Consider the following 24,559-nt stretch of genomic DNA (forward strand, 5'->3'; position numbering starts at 1 on the left):
CTTTTATAGCATAGTTATTTATAGAATTTTAATGAGCTTATCCGTATAATTATTGGTTTAGTGATGGAAATATTTGGAGTTTGAACATTAAATTAGAGTGACGAAGATAGCATCATTAATTAATTTATGGTCAATTATTGGTAGTTAGGATCCTTAAAATGCTCAAGATTCGTCAAACTGCAACTATTCTTGAACTCACTCAATTATATGATCTAAACTTCAATTGGTTAGTAAAAGCATCATATTAATTGAGATATTCCGTTTCTGATTTCTGTTTCTTTTGAAAATCAACTCAATTAATATCTCATCCATCTCTCTTGCTTTTTGATCTCTACATTTTTTTATCTATAGTTCTAAAAAATATATTAAAATCTTAAATTTTAAAAAAATAGTTTTTAAAAACTTATTTATGTTTTTTAAATTTCTACTTCAGATTGATCCAAATTATAGCAAGAAGGCACAAGTAGATAAGTCGTAATATAAAAATGGTAAAAACTAAAAAAATGAAATAATAAATTCTTATAAATAAGATTTAAACACCTTTACCCTAGTATAAATAATACCTTCTAAATTACAATAACAAGATAATTACACCATAATTATTAAAATGTTAATTTTCATAAATGTAACAAACCATCAAGCTATTTACGATCCGTGTAACAAAGCTCATTCTTTAAATATGTCCTTCCACGTTTATTCTCTCGTTTAATCTTTTCATCATCTTTCTTTTTTTCGCTGTTATTTCTTTCCATCTTCCTTCTTTACAAAAAAAAAAAAAAAAAAAATAGCAAAATTTAAAAGATTGTGTATAAATAATATTTAAAAAAATAAACGAGTACCAAAAGTACCAAAGTTTGAAAAAAAATCTAACCAAATTTAAAAATAATCAATTAAACTATGTACGATATAATTGAAAAATTATTTGGCCTACAAAATATATTAGGCGTTGTTGACGGAAACATTTTTTGTATTTTCTACCGCGGACGTATAAAATAATTGCAAATCAAACCTTTTATGGAGTTGACCGAAAAGAAAAACCAAAAAAATTCAACCCTAAAATATTTGCATAAATCTTTTATTGTTTCTATCGTGGATCCCTACAAAATTTTGTCCATCCAAAATCATTTCTCGTGGACCACTTCAATCGTTCTCCATTGGCCCTCACCACCGTTCAGCCCTCACCCTCAATCGTTCAACGTTGAAACACCAGCCTTCACCGCCATGGACCAGACGCCTTCACTGCCATCGAAACGCCATAGGCCTTCCCCGTTGTTCAACGTTCTCCCTTCGAAACACCAGACGCCTCCCACTGTCCAGAACGTTCAGTGCTGGAAACCCACTCCGAAAATCTTCTCCATGACCTCCCCTTCCCCATCGACAACTGCCCTTCACTGTCGAAAATTCCGTCCATCATCCCAGCTTACTTAGAGGTAAGAAATTTCGTTTACACGATTGCATGAGATATTTAAAATTAAATATTTCTTTTTTTTTTTTTTTGTGTGAAGTTTTTCAATTATATTTTCTGGTTCAAAAGGGAAGATATTAAATTATTATATAAAGCCAATACAAATTATAAATAAATATTCATTTATTTTAGAATCACAAATATTAACAGATTTTCACATGATTTATAGGAAGAATAATATGTAACGTAAGTAATCAATATTTAAAAATGATTATTTATCTAATTAATTCAAATAAATATTAAGGATATGACAGATATTCTCGATTATAGTGAATGACCGTAAAGTATACTTTAATTGAGAATATCTATGAATGAATGTACATAACACACACTTGTAAAATACCCTGTAATTTTAAATGCACAGCCCGCAAAGGAATTCAAAGGAGTATTTAGACAAAGTCGAAGAGGACCATAAAGAAAAGGAAGAAGAGAAGTAACTTAATCTAGATTCAGATACAATAAATTATGTTTGATTTGCTTTCATTAGACTTCTAGTTACTTATGATTTGAACATCTTACACTATTATATCTTTAGGATATTTTGAATTGTCAATTTAGTTTCATTTTAGAATTATCAAAACTTTGAATCTTTAAATGATCGAATGATATAGTTTTGTGGAATTGACTTCTTATTATATAAGATAGGGAATTTCAACATTTGTCTATGCAGTAAAAAATCTAGATTTCTGAAAAATTGATTGTTAGAAAATGGCAGATATCATATATATAAAGGGTGAATTGTAAGTGTGTCTAAATATTCACTAGCATCTTTCAAGATATTTAAATAATGTTTATGTATTCTAAAAGACTTAAATTGCAAGCCACTGCTAGAGTGCCCCTATACATAAAGAAATACAATGTATGCGGAAAAAAAAAAATCATACTTGAATGCAAAACTTTCCATAGAGCAAATACATGGTAATATATCTACGATTGCATATCACATATAAGGAATCTTGTCACTAAATATGATAACACAAGTCATCAAATTTTGATTATGGAAACTAATAAACATGACTAAACAAAGTTGAATATAGTACCAATAAACAACACTAGCATAACTCGAATTTGTTGAATTTAGAAAATACCAGTAACCATATCTTTAAAGAGTGAATTTTGAAGGTGCCTAAGTATTCACTAGCTTCTTTCAAAGTATTCAAAATAACGATGACGATAATACATTGTAATATATTTAAATTGTAAGTCATTTCAAATGTGCCACTATATATAAAGAAATGCAGCATACGTGAAATATACCATACTTGAAGACAACAATTTTCATAGTGGAAAGGTAACTATGATTACATATAACACAAAATGAATCTTATCCCTAAATGAGAACATAAGTCATCAAATTTCGATTATCAAAACATATAAGAATTTAATTGCAAACTAAAAAGGGTTAAATTTAGTACCAATAAACTATAATAGTGTAACTCACGTAGTAGTTATACTTACATGGCTCCCAGATGTATAAAATACATTGTAATTGAATGACTTATGGACAAAACAACCTATCACAAAATAAAAATTAAAAAAGAAGACAAAATCTTCGATTTTAAGAATATGAAAAATAAAAAACTTTGCTAAAAGTTTGAATTTTATTTAAAAAATATGATGTTTGATGGTTTATTGGCCTTATTTATTTAAGAAATCTTAAAAGCACTCTTATTTGTGGTAGATAAATGAAAGTGAATCTATTATAAAAACTAAATATTTGGTGTTTTAAGTTTATTAATGAAATATTTTGAAAATAAAATTTATGTATTTTCAAAAAAAAAAAAAATAATAATCCAAAGTGTGGCTTCCACTATTAGTTTTCTATTTCCAAATATAATATAAATTCATTAAATGTATATTTGTAAAATTTGAACAAGGTCGGAGATTTATGTTGTTTGGTTGAAATAATCCAAGATTTATGTTTTTTTGAAAAAGAATGAAATAATCTAAGATATTGCTTCCACTATTGGTTTGTTACTTCTGAATATAATATAAATTCATTAAATGTATATTTGGTAGAATTTGAGCAGTGTCGGAGATATTTAAAAATAAAGAACAAAACTTATATGTAATTTTATCAAAATAAAACTATCAAGTTCTATTCAAATATACATTTAATGAATTTAGCAATAAAATATTATTTTTAATTAAATTATAAACAGTACCCTATCTAAATATAGCTATTTTTGTGGTTGATTCTATTGACTAACTAAAAGAAAAAATATGTTCCATTAATTTTAGGAATAAGATATTTCGAAAACTTCATTAAATATATATTTTTTTCAAAATATTAGAAAAATGTATATTATGGATTAGTTAAATATATATTTACGATAAATTTATAAATATTTATTAAATAAGAAGGTTCAATTAGAATATAATTTTATTAAATTAATATAAAAACATTTATTATATAAGTTTTAGATATTATGAATAGATATTTCATTGATTTAAGAAAGAGTTGGTTAATTATTTTAGAGCAAATAAATGTCATATTCGATTCAGATCTAACAACACCTTCTATATTGAAAATCCAATGTATGTGAAAATTATAACATACGACAAAGTGGGACTAAAAAAAGGTGATTGTTAGAGAATTTGTGAATTTTGCTATATTTCCAATCGTGTAATCCAATTTACTATTCTGCAAATATTTTTATTATACGCAAAAATGTAGAGGATGAAAGGTTGAGAGAGGAAGAGTTACGAGTGAATGGTTAAACCACATTCTCTACCCTTCACCATAAATTATAAAAGCCTTTCAAATAATTAATATTTAAACGACAAAATTGTCGTCAAACTAATATGGAGGATCTTTATAATACGAGAACAAAATTGTCATCAAACTAAATTGACCTAACATGTTTCTTCTCATCCAAGTTTCTATGTATCCTAAATATAGATTATAGATTAGTCTGAATCTAATTTTAGTTTCGTTCATGGTTGGCACTCTCATAATTTGTATTAGGTGAAACAAACTCCTGATTCTAAAAATTGTCATATTTTTGCTGAATTGGAAATTTGTAACCAAATAAACCTTACAAGTTCAAACTATCAAACAATTCATATGATATGAAATTAATGAATATGACAATTCAGAAATGCCTCAACAGATTAATACATTAATGAGCCAAAATGCAGAGAATAATATGAACGAAGAAGCTTTTATAATCTCTCAGAACAAAATGCTTCATGCAGCTTTTCAGTAAAACTCAACTCTTCACTACCAAAAAAGAGAGGAAAATGAATATTAAAGTTTCTCTCCACAGAAACACTTTCACCATGGCTTCACATTCTTCTATCTGCTACCATGATCCCATGTCTAACTTTGTTCTCAATGCCCCGGTATTCTGTTTTTCTCCATTCATGCTTCGGTTTTCTCATTCGCATCTGCAACTGTCTCGCCAATGGTGAAGCGAACAAATCTACGAACTTTTATGTTCTCACCAAGAGAAGCAACAGTTTGCTTAACCAAATCCTTGACCAAAATACTATCATCCTTAATGAAAGGTTGTTCTAAAAGCACAAGTTCTCCAAGCCTCTTCGAAATCCGCCCATCAACGATTTTCTCCCTAATGTTCTCTGGTTTGTTCTGAAGGTCCTCCCTCTGCAACTCAATCTCTCTTTCTCTTTTTACAATGCTTTCTGGAATGTCCTCTATTGACACATACCGCACGTCGGGGCATGCCACGACCTGCATTGCAAGGTCATCGACTAACTCTTTGAATCTTTCGTTTCTCCCCACAAAGTCAGTTTCACAGTTCACTTCAATTAGAACGCCAATACGGGAGTCGTGAATGTAGGATCCGATTCTTCCTTCAGCAGCTAGACGGCTAGATTTCTTATCTGCACTTGAAAGCCCTTTCTTTCTTAGATACTCTTGTGCCTTCTCTAAATCCCCACCAGTTTCAGAGAGGGCTTTCTTACAGTCCATCATCCCTGCTCCTGTCTCTTCTCGGAGTTTTTTAACAAGTGCAGCGGGAACAGCAACCGCTGCAGCCCTGCCATTACAGTCATCAACTTTAGTATCATTTGAAAGAGGGTAAGTCTTAGCACTTGTCTTCATTTTTTACTGATGAATAAGAGATAAAGGAGATTCTAATAGAAGAACAAAGCAGGGAAAGCCAACTTTATTTTGTGTACAGCACAGATGAAAAAAGTCATACTTGAAGAACTACATTAGCAAACAAAACCATCCTTATAATAATGAAATATAACAGAAAAGCTGATGGCAAGAAATAAATTAAGAGAAGGCCTCTTACTTGGGAACAGTTTCCTTCGCTTCCTCTACACTCGGCTGCTTCTCTTTTACTGCTGGAGCTGCAGCAGGTTTAGCTGCTGTCTGTGCTGCCACCTCAGCAGCAAAATCTTGGCTTTTCTTCTCCAAGCCTTCTCCGAGATTGTATCTCACAAATCTCTTCACCTTAATATTTTCTCCAATGGTTGCAATAGTTTGTTTAACCCAATCCTTTAACACTATTTTATCATTCTTGATATATGGTTGTTCGAGCAATGCCAACTCTTCAAGCCTCTTCCCTATCCTCCCTTCAACAATTCTTGACCTGATCTGTTCAGGTTTAGACAAAAGATCTTCCTTCTGCATCTCGACTTCTCTTTCTTTGTTCACGATCTCTTCTGGAACATCTTCTGTCACCACATATTGTACTTGAGGGCATGCAGCAACTTGCATTGCTAAATCATCAACCAACTCCTTGAAGATATCCCCTCTTGAGACAAAATCAGTTTCACAGTTCACTTCTATTAGGACTCCAATTCTACCATCATGAATATAGGAACCTATTCTTCCTTCAGCTGTGGCTCTACTAGCTTTCTTTTCTGCACTTGCTAAGCCTTTCTTTCGGAGGAACTCCTGAGCTTTAGCAATGTCGCCTCCACTCTCTGCCAGAGCTTTTTTGCAATCCATCATTCCTGCTCCTGTTTCGTCACGAAGCTGCTTTACCAAAGCCGGTGATATCACAGCTGAAACACATTAGACAGTCAAAGAATTAAATAAAGTCATTTGCTGGTGGGGAAGATCACCAATATCAAGTAAAGCCAAAATGGGAGGTCAAGTGAAAACATTCAGTTGCACGGCCAGTTATTCTTATATTGAGGATCATACAGGGTATTGTCCCTTTTTTATTGGGGTTTTATGACTGTACTTATACAAATTTTGAGCATCAACTTAGCTAACGTATACACTGAACAATTCTAAAACTTGGAATCAAATTCTTTTTTATTGTATAGTTGTTAAAGAGAGAAACAAGTGACCACTACGTAAAAGAAAGCATGTTTCTTGTATGAAAAAGTGAATATTTCAAATATATAATATAATTAATGCCCAGAAGGAAGCAAATTAGCTTAAAAACATAAAAATATGCTAAATGGTGACGGAAGTAAATGCTTTCAAGGCTAGTTTCTTGCACTTTGAAGCAAAGTCTAAGTGATGATTTTTGGGAAAAAAAATCTATATGAAACACAAATAACCTTTTGGTGCAACTTCTTCTGGAGGATCAGCACTCCTCTCAGGAGCGGTTTCTATCTTTTCTTCTATAACTGGTGCAGAGGAAACAACTTCAGGGTTTTCAGCAGGTGACTGAATATCAACTTGACTCTCAGGAACTTCTTCACTAGATTGACCTACAGAAGATTGGGTTTAATCCTCAGTTGAATCTTCAGAAAGATTAGAATTTCAAGCACTTGCTATTCCGACATCATAAAAGGGTGAAATTCTTCAGGGAATAAACATTCAGATCTTTGATGTCAAACTAAAACAGCTTGTGGGAAATTAATCCTTTTAGGTCCTGATTGATATTCATTTGGTTTTTTGTTTTTGAAAATTTTGCTTGTTTTCTCTCAATTTATTTTCCTTGGGTTACAAATTCCATTTGAATTCTTAGCGAAATTCCAAAAACAAAAAGAAACTTTTAAAAACTGCTATTCTTAGTTTTCAAAACATTTGGATTTTGAAAACCCTCCAAAAAAGTAGATACCAAAATAACTAAATTAATAAGTGAAGGTGGTGTTTACAAACTTAGTTTTCAAAAAGTAAAATGAAAAAAAGAAAAAAAAGGATTATCAAACCGAGTCTTAGTTTGCATATAATTTATAAACAAGAACTAGCAGTTCATACTGTGTACCTGATACTGTTAAAGTTAGCCATATACATATGTTATAATACACATTAAAATAAGTTGTTATCGAGAATTCATTGTTCTACGAATTATTCACTCATTTCCATAAAACCTCATCCTCATGTTTCATCTAATCCAATGACAAATTCTAACAATAGGTCAAGGCAAATTGCCCGAACAAGTTTAACTATACTGGCATAACAGTTTTCAGTTCTAGTGCTAAATCCAAAATTAAAAATCCATTGGCATGAATGAGTAGTTAAAAAGTAACATGGTGAAAATTTCAACACGATTCTATAACTATACCTAAACTCGTGATGCTACCATTTGAATCCGATTCTGGTTTGTCCTCTTCCTTTTCGGATGAAGAAGCAGAAACAATCTCATTTTCCAAATCCTTTTGGCTTTGCTCACTTTCTTTTTCCGCAACAACACTGTCTTCAATAGCCACAAGCTCTTCACTAACTGAACTTTCTGAAGTCACTAATTTGTTGGCTTCATCATCAGGGGTAGCTACTTGCCCATCATTCTCAGCTCCATCCATAGGTTGAGCAGCCTCAACTACCCGGACCTCTTCAGATTGCCCATCTTCCGATGGCTTTACTTCAGAACTTTCCCCTTCCTTTTCTTCAGTAGTATCAGTTACAGCATCCACAATATTGTCTGAAGCAGATAATGTGCTTTCTCCTTCATCTTGAGCAGCCTCAACTACCCGGACCTCTTCAGATTGCCCATCTTCCGATGGCTTTACTTCAGAACTTTCCCCTTCTTTTTCTTCAGTAGTATCAGTTACAGCATCCACAATATTGTCTGAAGCAGATAATGTGCTTTCTCCTTCATCTTGAGTAACCAAAACATCAGAAGATGAGTCACCTAACACTTCAGACTTATCAACGGCTTGGTCAGTTGGTAATTGGTTGTCATCAGAAGCCTTGATTTCAGGACTTCCCTCTGCTTCTTTATCCTCTGCATCAACCACACCGTCCACAACGTCTTCTGAGGTAGATAGTATGCTCTTCGAGTCATCTTGAGCCACAGCAGATGAATCAGCTGAACTTTCAGGCTCATCTTCTTTAACTGCCTCATCAACAGCAGAAGGCAGACTTTTCCCCTCCTTGTCATCAGCGTCGGTCTGATCAGCATCAACTATCCCTTCCACTATTTCCGTAACCTTCTGTACCACAGATTTGTTAGCTGCTTCCTCTATACTTTCCCTCTCATCTAAAAATGTGGCAATATCTTTGTTCTTACGAAATGCTAACAAGAAGGGGTTTGTTGCTGCATAAACTTTCCCTTGATTGAGCTGAGAGTCTGACTTTTCATTGTCTTCATCTTTTTTCATGGTCAAAGTTACCCGTCCCCTTGCAATCCGCAACACCCTAACATCAACCTCTTGGCCAATTTCTAAAGTAGAGCCTCCCATCAGATTCCCAAATCCTTCAAAGGTTTCCTCAGAACTGGGAAGGAATCCTTCCTCTCCCTCAGGAAGAGATATGAAAGCACCGGACCGGGTAATATTTTTCACCGTGCCCTGTAAATCTTGCCCCTTGACAAACGTTGAGCTTTTCTTCACCTCATCTCTCCTTGGTCCTCTTGCTTTCGGAGCGTTCTTCCTGCTAGACCCAGGTTTATCGTTGCTAGCTGGAGATTCTTTCCTTTCATCATTTTCACGCATAGAGAGAGAAATTCGTCCAGCCTCAGCATTTGCTTCAATCAATCTTACTTTCACCTCTTGCCCGACAGAAACAACACTTGCCACATCCTTAACATAGCTATCACTCAACCTTGATACATGTACCAAGCCATCAGTGAACGCTCCAAAATCAACAAAGGCACCAAATGGTTGAATTGATCTTACTTTTCCAGTAAAAGTTGCACCAGGAATAAGTTCCTCATTATTTACAGCTGGCATCTCGCTCTTCCTCATAGGTCTGGAACGTTTTGACTGTGTAGGAGCAGCATCTGATTTAACAGGGGTTTTTTCATTTGTTGCGACTTCGCCTGACGGAAGTTCTGAATTTTGAGTTGATTCTTCACCAGAAACCGGTGAATCTGACTCCTCCACCGCCACGTCAGTTCCTGCAGCAGAATATATTGGGATTCTACGGCCATGACTACAAAATAGGTTTTTAGTGCAATTTGGAAACAGCCTAACCGACGTTGATAGGGGTAAAAGAAATCTTTGGTTATGAAATGTATGTTTAGTGGGCTTTCTAGAAAAGCTGAATCTTGTTGAACTATTGGTCTTCCCCGAATGGTTGGCTATAGGAACAAGTGAAACATTGCTGATGGAAGATGGACTTATTACCGACATCGTATTAAGTCAAGAAGGTTAATGTGTATGCAGCGTAAAAAGTTTCGGCTGGGAGAAAGGCCTCTTCCTCGTTGTTAGTTCTTCATCCTTGCTTCTCCCTGCAATAGTCATTGACAAAATCACAAATTATACAGGACAATTCTTCATGACAGCATAACCATGAGAGAAAGAACGCATGTCTTTAATACTGATTAAACTAACAAAGAAATCAATGACATCAACAAAGTTAGATATCAAACTTCGAAACAAAGAATTCAAACTTTTTCAACTTTTGAAGGAAACCCCGATAAAATTTTACAGTGCCATAAGAACATATACAAATGCTCAACATCTAACCGAAGCCTACAGTCGTGCAGTAGCCTAAATCAATAATTTATTTCATAACATAATGCGTTCCTAGCTTAACATTAAAAATGATATCAGCTTTACGAATTGGCTGATTAAAGCTCTCGTCTAACATGATTATCCTTGTGAATGACCAAAAGATATTCACACAGACATTTAGACATCCAATCCAAGAATGATGACCTTGAACAAGTTCAGTTTAAACATGATTAAACAAGTGAATTCCAAACATTTTGGAGCAGATAAAACTATTTGCACGTTCAAAAATCAAAAATTCCCCAACAGAAACTTCCATCACCATTGGAATACAAATTCCTAAAACCAATTCAGTGTCCGCGACCAACTCAATTGTCATAACTCATAACCAACCAACCAGAAACAAGAAGAACATGCATAAAAAAACCAAGTAATTATCTGTATGAATGAGAAAGCAACTAAACTAGAAGCTAAAGAGAATTGAGAAGACCATGAAAGAGAAGCAAAGAAGGAGAAAGAAGAGTGACCCATTTAAGTAGAGGTAAGAATTGTGTACCTGAGAAAGAATAGCACAATAAATTTTGTCCCTTTGGAAAGTTGGAAAGGGGAAGAACATGAAAAGAAAAAAAAAAGGGGGAGATAGTCAGTGATAAGAAGCTATTCCATGATGGTAAGGAAGGAGAGGAGAGGAGAGGGAAACGAAAGGTGGGGCTTCAAATCCTTATCTCATGACATTGTTGATTGTTGTCTTGCTGTGAATGTGAGCTTCATTTTTCTCGGACTCAATTGGGCTCATTCTACGACGGTTTGGATTGCAAGATTGGATCTGTCGTCAAAACGAAATTCAACCCATCGTTGAAGCCCAGCTCTTGGATGACCCAAACGAAGCCAAATTCAATTCTATTTACTCTATCAACTTTTCAAATTCCAAATTTAATCTTTAAATTTTAATATTTTAAACTTAATTTTAAATTTCACCAATCTAATCTAATACATAAAAGAGTAAAAACTTTAAATCATGTATCATAATTAATTTTGAGTTTTGGTTTTTCAAAGTTATGATTCTCCTTTTAAATTTTATCCACGACTCTTATATTTTATAAAAAAAAAAAAAAAAAAACACTTAAAGTCAGATTCTAAAATTAAAACCATTTGTTTTTTTTTAAAAAAAAAACTAATGATTAAGTAAGCTCCTTAGTTGTTAAACAATTTTTAAAAACAAAGACAAATTTTTATAGAATTAAGGTTCTTTAGTTTAAGGCATTTAATTGGTTACTATAGTTAATGATGATTATATTTACTAGAGTTAAAATATTACGTGTGGAGTACAAACTATTTTTGTCTAGTTCTATAATATATGTGTTCAGGGTGAATTAAAACAGTCTAGGTTATAATAGTATAAGTTTTTAGCGTGTCCTTTTTTACTACTACTACTATTATGAGTATTGATATGTTAAATATTGTATGTTTGTAATTGAAAACAAAAGCATTTTCTCCACCAATTTAGAAATAAAATGGACTAAGATTTCAAAGTTATGTTTACACTCCGTCCATTTGAACATTTTGAGGTGTAGAATGCATTTGGATCATCCATAAAAGAAAAATGTTTTTCAATAATACATTTTTTTTTTAAAATAACTTTCTTTAAAATGGGTTTGGTTAGATGAAACAAAATATAGTTTCTCAAAACTTCATGGAATTAAATTTTAAATTCATTTTTTAAAAATGTATTTTGAAAAAAGAATGGAAATTTCAGTTTTTAGTCCAATTGGAGTCCCACCTCCCTCATCCAAATTCTTGAGGCATAGTGGTTGAGTGTCATGAGATTGGGATGATTTGCCTCTCGTCCACGTTCCTTGCAAATGTTGAAGTTTAAAAACATTTCTAATGGAGCTGTGGCTACATCTTCTTTTTCCTTCTCCGCATCATTCAATCAAATGGTATCCTTCCCCCTACTATTTCATGTCAACAAATTCTTTACCTTATGTATGTATCCGATATCACACATACATATTCTACAACCTTCAATCGTTTTAAATATTAGCACCTCAAATATCAGGTTTTGTAAATAGAATTTAATTAAGTTTCAACCTTTCTTTAAGAATTTATTACATTTTACTTACCTTTATCATTGTCCATTTGGTAATTTTTGGAAACCTATCAAAGTTGTTTTTAACATTCACAAATTACGTCACATTTGACTAAATGTTTATATAATTGATAATTAAGTAAGAAAACTCTATATTTGGAAGGTGTACAAATTTAAAAGCAAACAGAAACGTACGTACGTACGTACATACAGGATGATGGTTGTCAACTATATATCAGACATTTGTCAAGTTAAATACATTTCAAAAATAATCTTATGAAGTTATATCAATTTAAACTTTAAACTAATAATATACTTATCAAATCGTTATATTAATTTAAACTTTAATCTAATAATAATTGTATCGATTTAAATTTTAAATTTTATTTTGGTGGCACGTTATATGTAAAATTTACATTCATTTTGAGAATCAACTATTTTATTCGGAACAAACTCAAGATACAAATTACATTATGAACAAAGTAATATTACCGCCTAAACGGAGAGAACCATGCCGGATTTTGTCTCTGATACGGAGACATAAAACCCATCGAAATCCACCTCAACCTTTGATCGAATACTGACAGCTACTGCAAATCCAGGAAGAAACCACGGCTAAACCACGTGAAGAAATAATCCGCAGCTGAACGCCGCTTAAAATCCATACCAAATACCCGGAAAACGTTCGGGTACACCGCCAGTAGAACGCGGAAACTCGCCCACGTCAATGCACTGTCGAACCACAACGCCGGAAGAACGCCGCACGAAACTGCCCGTCGAAAGCAAGCTCTTGCTTGCCGAAAAACGCCGCCAAATAGCACCGAGAAAGACGTCGAACGCCTTCATCGCCGCTCTCTCTCTGACCGTCGGCCACCCCTCTATCTCAATGTGTGCAGGACAAAATTTCTCTCTCTCTACTGTGTGTTTGCGTTTATCGGCTGCCCCTTTTCTTTCAGTCTTCTTCTTTTCTTTTTCGAAAAAGATAGTAATATTTGCAAAACTATCCCTTCAATTTAAAAATCCATTTTAGACCTTTCCACTTTATCAATTTAAACATCAAACTTACATAAAATCTCAATTAAACTTTTGTAATTTTAGTCGAATAAAATACAATAAAGAGTTTAAATTGATATAATCATATAAATTTATGGTTTAAATGGACACACTTATAAAAGTTTAAGGGTTTAATTAATACAATTAATAGTTTATAATTTAAATTGATACAACTTTCAAATTTGAGAGTTTAGTTAAATTGATATAATTATTATTCTAGAATCTAAATTGATACAATCCCCATCGTTAGGTGAAATTAATAGTTTCCCTATAAATTATTTAAAATAAATTTTACTATTCTACTTATGTTTTTCAGTTACTTTTTTCTTAAAAGTGTATTTTTTATAAATAAGTTTGTTTAATTTGACATACACCTTAAAGTGTTTATGTTAAAATATCAAATTACTACAAAAGAAGACTATTAAATACTAATAATTGGTTGTCGAAGTGATTACTCGAGTTATGTGCGGTCGTTTGAAGTGATTTTCAAAGTTAGCAGCCACAAGTAGCGTTGTAGAAGGTGGTCATCGTCAAAATTGGGTGTTGGAATTGGTCATCAAAGTTTGCCGAGTGAAGGTGATTGCTGAAGTTAGTTGCTAATGGGTGGAGTTGGTCGGATGAATTTTGTCTCTTAAATTCGAATCAAACGATTTATCAAACTAACCATAAGAGACTAGTTTTTGTGGTAAGATCGAATCAAACGTAGAAAGCACGTTAGTTTCTCAAATAAATAGCTTATAGCCCGATGAGTAATGGAAGGGGGGGGGGGGGGTTTGAAATTGAGTTATAGTAAATGAAAATTATAAAATGTATGAAAAGTAAGTTGGGATTTAATTCAACTCAATTGAAGCTCTAGCTCAGGCCTTTGAGCTGTTCCTCTATCTTTTCATTCCTAATTACTGGGCCTTTTAGTTGATTCTTGTTACATTAATCTTACTCATCTCACCTAGCTTGGAGAGAGTCTCTATTACCTAATGGACTAATTAAGTTAGATGAAAAGCATGCTCATAACTAATAAGTTTATCACATTAATTAGATCCTAGGAACCGGCTAAGTCGAGCATCTAATTGGTAAAACCAAAATAGACATTCAAGTTAACTCTTATCTAGGCTAATTGGACAATATTTATTGAGGTCGTGTTACAACTAAAATCCAATTTAACCTATTCTACTTGGATTGGATTGGTTGTGTGAATGAATATCACAATATGCAAAATTATCTAACAACTGATCATACATTATAAGCTGAAATATAATCAAGATGTCATTCAAACACCGAAAAGAATAAGGATGTCATGTAAGAATCTGATATAAGTGAACCAATCCTCACAAGTTGTAAAAGAAAATCAACTCAATGCTTAAGCTAAAAATTGTTGTCTTAGCCCATTATCGGCATGTGGATCAATAGGGTAATGTTTAGGTACATGAATAGACCAAAACATAGGAGAAAATATAGAGAAATCGAGCTAGGAATGACTGGAGTCAGAGATAATATACCCTAGCAATAAGAATGTTAGTATTTTTGTAAAATCACAATGGCGTTGCAATGTCGACAAAAACTTGCACATGGATCATTTTCAGAGCGTCGAGACACTATTTTTTCTTTTCATCAAAACTGAGCATTCTATCTTAGAGTGTTGTGCACATTGTTGTAAGAAGCCACAACGCTGCAAGGAAAGGTAGGAGGTGATCTGTCCATTCTTCATCACTTTGACCTTTATTGATGCAATTAAAGACATTGTTCTCGCTTATTCTAGCTCTATTCCATCATTATCACCTAATTCTACCCTTGATAGACTTAAACCTACAAAATAGACAAGTAGAAATATAAAATCCTAGATAAGTGCCGAATATAAACGGGATTAGACAACATATTTTCAGTGCTATCAAACACCCTAAACTTAATTCTTGATCATATCGAGCAAGATAGAATAAAATACACAATCACACACAAAAGATATATGGTCACTCAAAATTTGTCTCGTTACTCAAGCCTCAATAGTCAACATGAAATTAACTTGCAATCAAGAGTAGTATCTGTAGACATTATATTTTGTCCCAACTTCTTCTTTTTTTTTTATTTTTTTATTTTACCTTTGGTCTTGTTTTATTTTATTTTGATTATTTATTTATTTATTATTAAAATTTAAAAAAATATATATAATAAAACAGTAAAATATTTAGATTGTATAGAATAATTTAAAAAATGGAAAAAAGTTGAGAATGATTGGGAGTAGAGAAGGGAAGAAGGAAGAATGAAAAGATAGATTAAAAGTTAAGAGTGAAAGAGTGGAAACAAAACAAATATTTTTAGAAAAGATTAAAGAAAGGCCGTGAAGAAAAAGAGGGAGACTTTAAAGAGAAGGTTGAAAAAAGAATGGAAAATCGTGGAAGGGAGTTTAGGATAAAGAAGAAGAGAAAAGGTAAAGTTGATGAGTCCCACCACCACTACTCTTTTACAGATCCATTTGAATCTTAAACTAATATTCGTATTAATTTAAACTCTAAACTTGTCAATTTTGAATTTAACTAATAGTTGTATCAATTTATATTATAAACTTTTATAAGTATATCAATTTTATAGATGTATCAATTTAAATTCTTATCATATTTTACTTGGACACTTTAATAAAATATGAGGATTTAAATGGATACTATGTATAAGAATTTAGTGTTTAAATTGATGCATTCAAAGAAGTTGAATTTTAAATTGATACAATTATTAGTTTATGGTTTAAACCGAGAATTTTGAAATTGATACTAATATTTGCCATTCTTTTATCTATTTATTTATTCAAATTCCTCTTCTATTTGTCACTTATAAAATCAATGTGGTTTTATTTTGAAATTTTATTAACTAGCGAGCATGATAAGGATTTTTAAATTGACTTTTAAAATTGGCTCTTTTCGAAAGTTTCATTTGTAGGTTGGATTTTATTTAGGTGTTCATTCATTTCTTAAAAAATTGATTTCTAATTTAGCAAATTTCGTTTAATTTTCCTTTTTTTTTTTAATTTTTATAAATGTAATGAGATACGAAAATATTTACAACTCAGGTAGCAAAAAGCAAAAGCCTATGAGCCAATACAAAATTTTCAAAAATTCCATATTTGCCCTTCAATATTGCTGATGATTCGTCACTTCTTTTTATTCTTTTTCTTCACTATTTATTCAACTTCTCTCCCAGATTTCTTCAACTACTCTTCCAGATTTTCTTTCTTATATTTTAAAACGATTTATACTTATGTTTAAATCTCCTATTTCATTTTTACCGTTTTTTCGGCAAGATTTTTTTAAACTACTTCATTTTCTTTATATTCAAGAATATCAAGATTGTTTAAATATCACTGTGACATAATCTAAACGATTATTTACCATTGTCAACAAATCATTTAGATTTAAAGTCATTTTCTCGTCATTTTAAAAGAACTACACAATCTTGTTGATACTACCTACACGACCATGTATCATTCTCTACACGATCGCTATCATGATTATTTTTAGAAGAAGGTTACATGCTCGGGTGTGTGGCCGAGTAATCGCGTGTTGACTGAGGCATTTTTGGTACTTTTTATTGTGGGCCTATGGGCTTTTTCCATTTTTAGAATTTACTACAAAAAAATTTTGCCATTGGCGACGACAAACATGCCAACGCCCCTAAATGTCGTTGGAAGAAGTGGTATTCTCCAATGGGTTGTTTAATTGTCGGCAATAAATAGCATTGCCGATGGTACAAATTAGAGCGTAGGCATAGATGGGTCTTTGTCGGTGACTTATTTTTGTATCGTTGGCGTAGATAGACATTTGTCGATGGTTTATTATTACTGTAGAGTTAAGTGGACGAATGCCAATGGATTATTATAGACTGTCAGCAGTTCTTTGAAAACAAAAATCCCTAATTTTATGTTTTTTTCCCATCATTTTCCCAATCTCCTTTCTCCCAAGCTTTAAGGCTCTAAAACTTATGTACTATCTTCATGTTTGTAGGTTTACTAGTTGACTTATTTAGTTATGTTTTGTAAGCTGTCATTGTGTTTTGGTTGTAGAGAAAAGTTCATGATTGTAAGCTTAGATGTATGTTATATATTTGTCTAAAATGTAGTAAGAAAGGTGAGTCTAGATATTGTTTTTTATGATGTGGGATAAATTTGTAGGTTGCAACTTATGTTGTATATATATATTTGTAGGTTTACTAGTTGGATTATTTAGTTTTGTTTTGTAAGTAAAGTTGTTAATGTTTTGGTTGTAGAGAAAAGTTAGTAATTCTAAGTTTAGATTTTCAAGAAATTAAAGTATTTAAAGTTTTTGTATATATATATATATATGTCAAGTGCAAAATATACTAGTTTATTGAATATGTTTCTATTGTTTTCTATTTATTTGTTTTTCAGGTCCAACTTTCAATAAAGATCTCTTCATGGAAAGCAAATTAGAAGTCGGTCTAAATTTTATCTAATGTTTGTTATTTTGGACGAATTTACTGTTTTGGCTATGTTAATTTTCTAAGAAACAATTGTAACTTTTTTTGAAACATCAAATGAATTAGTATTTGCTATATTTTGAATTATGTATTGATACAAACCAAAAGGATGTTAGTGAAAAAAATAAAAATATAAAATATATTTTTCTAAAAAAAAGAGCAGACTTATGCCCATGCCACTATTCTAAGGCGTTGATATTTCTTGAATATACCGACAAGAACTATACTTGTTGGCGTAGTAGATCTATACCGTCGGCAATACGTGAATATGGCAACAACATTCTTATATCGTTGGCATAATAAATGCCCGCGAACATTTATTGTCGTCAGGGAATGTATCTTTTGCCGACAGTTAATTCTAGTGTTGGCAAACTTCCATTTGTTCACTTCCGTCGGTAGTTCCATTGTATGTCGACGTTCTCTTTTTCATCATCGGGAGAGGTTCTTCCGATGGGCCTACACCGACGATTTGGACTAATAGCTACATTTTTCAAGATATGTCGACTAAATTTTTCATCGACGAAAGGTTAATTTCTTGTAGTGATTATTCTACACGACGTAAATATTTTGTGAATTTGTTATATTTTGGATGGGACATCAATTTTCATTTCCTTTTAATTTCAATTTGGAGTTCTAAAAAACTTCAATATGAAAAGGGTGTCAAGTCCAATTCTTTTAAATTTTGAATTTATTTTGTTTTAAGAAAGAAAAAAAACCTTATCAAAATTTCAATTTTTAAAATTTAAACTTTTCATAAATGATTTTTTAACTTCATTTTAGTTCAATGTTTTCAAATGAATTTGAATTTTTCATTTAAATTTGATTTTTCTATATAAAATTTATAAGTTGAATTTAAATATATTTTTTTTAAAGAATTAGCACCCCTTATAGCAAGTTAATTCATATTTTATGTCTAAAATGTAATTTCAACCACATTAATTAGACATTTCTATATTTGTTATATTAATTTTATAACGAAGCTTAGATTATCAAATATCTCAAATTCTTGAGATAATTGCTTCTTTAATTAGAGATTCTGTACATTAGTATGATTATAAATTAACGACTCTCCCACTCACAAAATTCAACTATACTTTACCTTTATAGAAAAAAATTGGTGAGACATTTCCTTTATTCAAATGTTTGACATTTTACTTATTTATTTATTTGAGATTTTTAGTGACTTTTATTATAACTTTAGGTAGATAATAGAGTAAAACATTTTTATAAACGGATGTCGTAGCGGTGCCAATATCTTCTACTCACTCAACGACCTCTGAACCTATCTTGTTAAAAATAGACCTTTTTTTTATAATTAAAATGGATGATAAATCACACTATAAAATGATCGGAGACTACTACAAACCTCTCACTTCACTTCAAAAGAGATCCTTAAAAAAGAATATTGGTGATTACACATTACGATGACATTATATTACAACACTGTCAACTTCTAATCAATCATTGAAGCACTAGCTAAAACTAATTCTAAACTTATTAATGTACGGATGAGTTCAAAGTCGTTTTAATTAAGCTCCAGCAGTTATGAATTGTTTTAAATGGTTCTCGATTCATCTCCCGGCCGTCACACGTACTCATGCACAAACTATCAAGTGTCCAAAATATTATCAAAGTTGTAATATTTCAACGGAGGTGCTTGGAATTAAATTCTAAGGATGTCTTAAACTTACATTTAATTTATCTAAGGGGTTAACCTTTACGCGTCCCACCATAGGTTCTCATACCACTTTTTTCTCGCGGCATCCTAATTAGTCGTAAGGTATAGCTCTTTCCTTCCCTACTCATCACATAATTACAGGTTTTATTCTATTTCTCTTTTCTATGATATTTTTTAAGCACAACAACCAAACGACCAACCGATTATTAATAGACAGACAAATAATTTCACAATCTCTATATTCAATTCTATTTAATCACAAAGTATTTGGTAATTATAAAATATGTATATATAATCACTTTCTTACTTGCAACCTTTTCAAAGGTTAAAACATTTTTTCCTCTCAGATGTGAACTTGAATAACTTTACCACAAAACTTGAACATACGATATGAATAATAAAAAAATAAATCTTCCACGTACCACTCTAATATAATATTAAATTATCTGTTAAATGCAAAAAGAATTTCACTATTTAGGAAACCAATTGATAATTTAATATGACGTTGAAATCTCCTTTATTCTAATATCATATTAAATACTCGTGAGAATGGTAATATAAAAATTGAAGAAACTATATTTGTTGTTTCTCAATTTTGGCTCATCTCTCAATTTTTAGAAACAATAGAAAAGGGCAGTTATCAACAATTCCGTTTTCTTAGAAAATGAGAACATTATCAAATGGAACCTAAATTGCCTATTAAATTAAAAAAGATTAACTTGATTAGGAAACCAATTATACATATTAATGCATATTAGTAATAAATTACAATAACAAATACATATTATTTTGAAGGGCAAAATGGATTTTTGGTCTCTGAAGTTTGAAGCTAATGTCCATTTGATCCTTGAAGTTTTCAAATAAACACTTTTATCTAGGAGTTTGAGAAATAGTTTTAAATAGTACCTAAAGTTACAATTAACTGTTATTTGACTAACAACCAAAATGATGCGGTAGTTAAATATAATTAATAAACAAACTAATTCGAGAAAAGTGATTATTAGAATAATTTTTGTATATGATGTGACATTATTTTTATTTGTTATCCCTGTGGTTGAAAAAAAAGATGAATTTAACGGTTCAGTACATTTTATTCATATTGTACTCAACATTTCCTTTTTCTTTTGTAGTCTTTCTGTTTCATAGAACCCTCGCATTTTCTCCTAAGATCTTTTGCTTTTTGTTTCTTCTTCTTCTTCTAATTCTTCTCTCTTCCTCGCATAAATCCAACAAAAGAACCGTGAAATAGTTTCTGTAAAGATATATCCTTTTTTATTTATTTTTTGGGGGGAGGGAGGTGGATTTTGATTAAAGATTGGATTTTTAAGAGTGGGTTTCCTTCTATTTTTGTTTTTGTTGATCATGATTGGGCATTTCTCACTCTATTAACAACAACAAAAATGAGGGTATGTAAGTGATAAATTTCATGGTTGTATATATAATCATCAAAATTAAATATAAAAACCAAGGGAATTCACACTCTTGAATCGGGTATTTGATCCAAGATAGGTGAACCCAAACCCAAAGAGGCACTATCTTCAACATTCTCCTCAAGATGGTGCCTCTTTGAGTTCAAAAGAATACCATGTTTGATAGTATGAGATTCCATCACAAAACCAATTGACAATGAGAGAAGTAACTCATCTATCTTATAATGGGTCTGAGTCCCCTTAGTTTTTCCAATGTGGGACTCAACAACATCTCACCAGAAAGATGCCACATCATATATACAAAATTAATATTATAATAACTTTTACCAAATCAATTTGTCCATTAATTATATTTATCCACCATATCATTTTGACACAATCAATGTCAGTTCAAGCACTCTTTATAACTATTTCTCAAACTTCTAAACTAAAATGTTTATTTTGAAACTTCAAAGTACAACTAAACATCATCTTCAAACTTAAAAAACTAAAAGTGCATTTTGTTCTAATATTAAAATAAGGACAGATTCGGATGAATTTTTATTTTAGTGTGGTGATACTAATGATGAATTACAAGACTAGAAATGAATGAATAAATAAATAAAACAATAATTTTGGAATTCTTTCTTATTCTCAGTCCCTCTCTTAATTAGGTGATTGCAACAATTTTGTTTAAAAAAAACTAGGACAATATACAACTCTAGAAAAAGTAACAAGAATTCTATATATCCTTATGAAAAAGTTGTTGTTATAGATAATTATTATATAAGTAGTTGTGAGAAAATAATGAGAATATATTAATTAATGATACAATAATATAGCTAGTTTAATGTTAGTTACATAAAATTAATTAAAGGGGAAAAGGGAAACCCAAAAAAAAAAAAGAAAAAAAAGAAAGAAAGAAAGAAAAAGAAAAAGAAGAGGAAAGTGGGAGGGGTGGGTAGATTAAATATATTTTGTTTTGTTGGAGACCCCATGCAGAGAGAGCTTAGGTTATACAAAATTAATTTGCATGTTGCAATATTTAAGTTAAAAGCATAAAATAATAATCATATATTAATTAATTAGCTAATCTTTTTTAAATTAAAATTAGTTATATTATGGAATCGAATCCTGCATGTTGAAGCCAGCCCCTATCTCTCTCTCTCTCTCTCTCTCTTTCTCTCTCTCTCATTATAAACATAATCAACACCATATCTAATCAAGTTATAAATAAATGCTGAATCAACCCTTAATCATGTATCATTACAGACTCCTTTCATTTATCTTAATTAATGCATTCAAGTAAAGATTCTGTCTGCTTAATTAGTTTCAACGTTGTTCTCTCTCTTCCATCGTCTTATTATTTATTATAATCAAATTTTAATCTCTTTTCTTTCTTCTACCTACTGTTAAAAACAACAAATTAAAACATTTTCAATAAATAGTAGAAGAAGAATAGTTGTCATGGGATGAAAACGTTAAGAGAATATTGTGATGGCTCCAAACATTGATGGAAAAAAGATGGTCTATTTAACCTTTGGCGTTTCAAATTGTCATGATTAAAGAATTTACCTCTCTCTCTCTTAACCTAGTTTGAGAGTTTGAAAAATAAAAAAAGTGAGTGAAGGATTGTAATATATTTCTCAATTATTTTCTATTTATTTAGGAGAGGGAGTTTCTTTTTCTTTTTTTTTTTTCTAATGTAATGTAATGTAATGTAATTGGAATCTTATATATATATTTAATGAATGAATATGTTATTAAAGAGAAAAGGGAGGGATGTTGGTTTCTTTTGAGTTGTATTAATTAATTTCTAAGAAAAATAGGAGACAAATATTAAAGAAGATCTTTTTAATTAATTATATTTACAATAATATGTTGAAATCTTGATGAAGCCAATTGTGTGTGTGTATATATATATATATGGTGTTAATTTAATGATAATAATAAAAGGCAATTTGTTGAATTTTAATTAATTGCAAATTTGTTCCACATGAGAAGATGGATCTAAACCCACTCTTTCTCTGTTGTTTCCAAGGTTTTTAATTAGAGTGGTCCCAACCCCTTGAGCTCAATTTTAATACCAAACCCCCCCCCCCCCCCCCCCCCCTAACTTCATTATATATACATATTCTTTTTATATCATATCATTTTAAACATATAAATTAATTCCCATTTAGTAGATCTACCCCTATTATGTCTAATTACTTGTTTCCTTTTTTACTCTTCCTTCTTCTTTAATTCAAAGTATTTGTTACGACTCATTTTGAACCAAAAAGATAAACATGATCACTTACAATAAAGAAAAATATCAAATTGGTACGAAGATAGGGAATCAACATAGTTAAAGAGAGTTGGACCTTTAGGTCCTCGAGGAGCCTAACTATTGCATATAAAGGGTGCTTAGCATCCTCAGAATCCAACATATGATCCAATCAAGTTATCAGATAAACTAGATCTCACAAAAGAAATAGGAGAAAACCTAGGTCAACATTTTATAATAATAAATGTATGATTATAGTTTCAATGAGGTAACTTTAAATCCTACTCCCAACGTTTCTAACTTTCACACTTTTTCACTCTTTAACTTAAATAGAAATAAAGTTATGGGGGGGGGGGGGGGTTTGACATGAGTAATAATAGTCAATATTGAATTTAAAATGATTTGATAAATAGAAATAAAGTTATGGGGGGGGTTTGAAAAATATTAGGATAAAAAGAACAACTATTCCCAAGGGATTTAAATTTGATTTGGAGATGTTGTAATTAAATGTGTGTGTGTGCGCATGTGCCTACAAATCTAGAGCGATATCCCTCCACTTCCATCTGTCTAATTTCTTTCTTTCTTTCATTCTTATTATAAATTTTGATTTCTTCTTATATGCTCATCAAATCGTATCCACATGATCTTTATTATTATTTTTTCTTCCTTACTTTATCTACAATTTTGATTTATTATTTTCTTATATATATATATATATATATATATATATATATCATATATTTAATATAATGTTTTATATAATTATCCGTATTTTGTTGGATTTTCATTTCATTGTTCTCTGTTACTATTAAAATTACATTTAAAATTTAAAAATCAAATTCAAAACTTAAAAACAAAATATATAAAATTTCCAAACATACAAATCAAATGGCCATAAACTATAAGATCAAAAACCTAAGAACCAAACAATTATATATCTTTTCATATGCAATATTATATATACTATGTAATCCCGTTGAAAAAAGTACCCTTCAATATTGTATATTGTTTAATCTCAAGATTGATAACGTGAGTAACATATGAGAAAGCTGAAATTGATATCAAAATTGAATAAAATACATATGTGAGTTACATTATTTATATTTTAGAAGCTAATCCAAGATGAACCACTAACAATTTTGACGGGTTGATAGGAAGAATAGAAACAAAATGACCAATAACCTTAACGTATGTATCATATTTTATATTTTAAATAATGTTTATATTTTATTCTTTGGTGTGACGAGCTTGATTTCAATTTAATTTGTATGTTTTAAATTGTTACTATTTTATTCTAGTTAGTTAGGTATGATTATAATGATTTATTTGTGCGATTAAAATATAAATATTG

At 31.0% G+C, this 24,559-nt stretch overlaps 1 protein-coding gene and 1 long non-coding RNA gene across 2 annotated transcripts; one reads left to right on the forward strand and one right to left on the reverse strand.

Annotated features, from left to right (window-relative positions):
• Positions 1-1,036: 1,036 nt before the first annotated feature.
• On the forward strand, positions 1,037-2,086 carry LOC127145794 (uncharacterized). Its single transcript, XR_007817505.1, has 2 exons — positions 1,037-1,430; positions 1,830-2,086. It is a non-coding gene; the product is annotated as an uncharacterized LOC127145794 (long non-coding RNA).
• Positions 2,087-4,517: 2,431 nt separating this feature from the next.
• On the reverse strand, positions 4,518-10,975 carry LOC103501035 (polyprotein of EF-Ts, chloroplastic). The gene is made up of 5 exons (XM_008464525.3): positions 10,791-10,975; positions 7,906-10,011; positions 6,953-7,105; positions 5,728-6,445; positions 4,518-5,466 (listed from the first exon to the last, which is right to left on the reverse strand). Exons 2-5 carry the CDS (start codon positions 9,911-9,913, stop codon positions 4,830-4,832), a joined length of 3,516 nt encoding a protein of 1,171 aa, XP_008462747.1. The 5' UTR covers positions 9,914-10,011; positions 10,791-10,975; the 3' UTR covers positions 4,518-4,829.
• Positions 10,976-24,559: the final 13,584 nt, after the last annotated feature.

Source organism: Cucumis melo, chromosome 2 (genome assembly GCF_025177605.1).
Source record: "Cucumis melo cultivar AY chromosome 2, USDA_Cmelo_AY_1.0, whole genome shotgun sequence".
NCBI lineage: Eukaryota > Viridiplantae > Streptophyta > Magnoliopsida > Cucurbitales > Cucurbitaceae > Cucumis > Cucumis melo.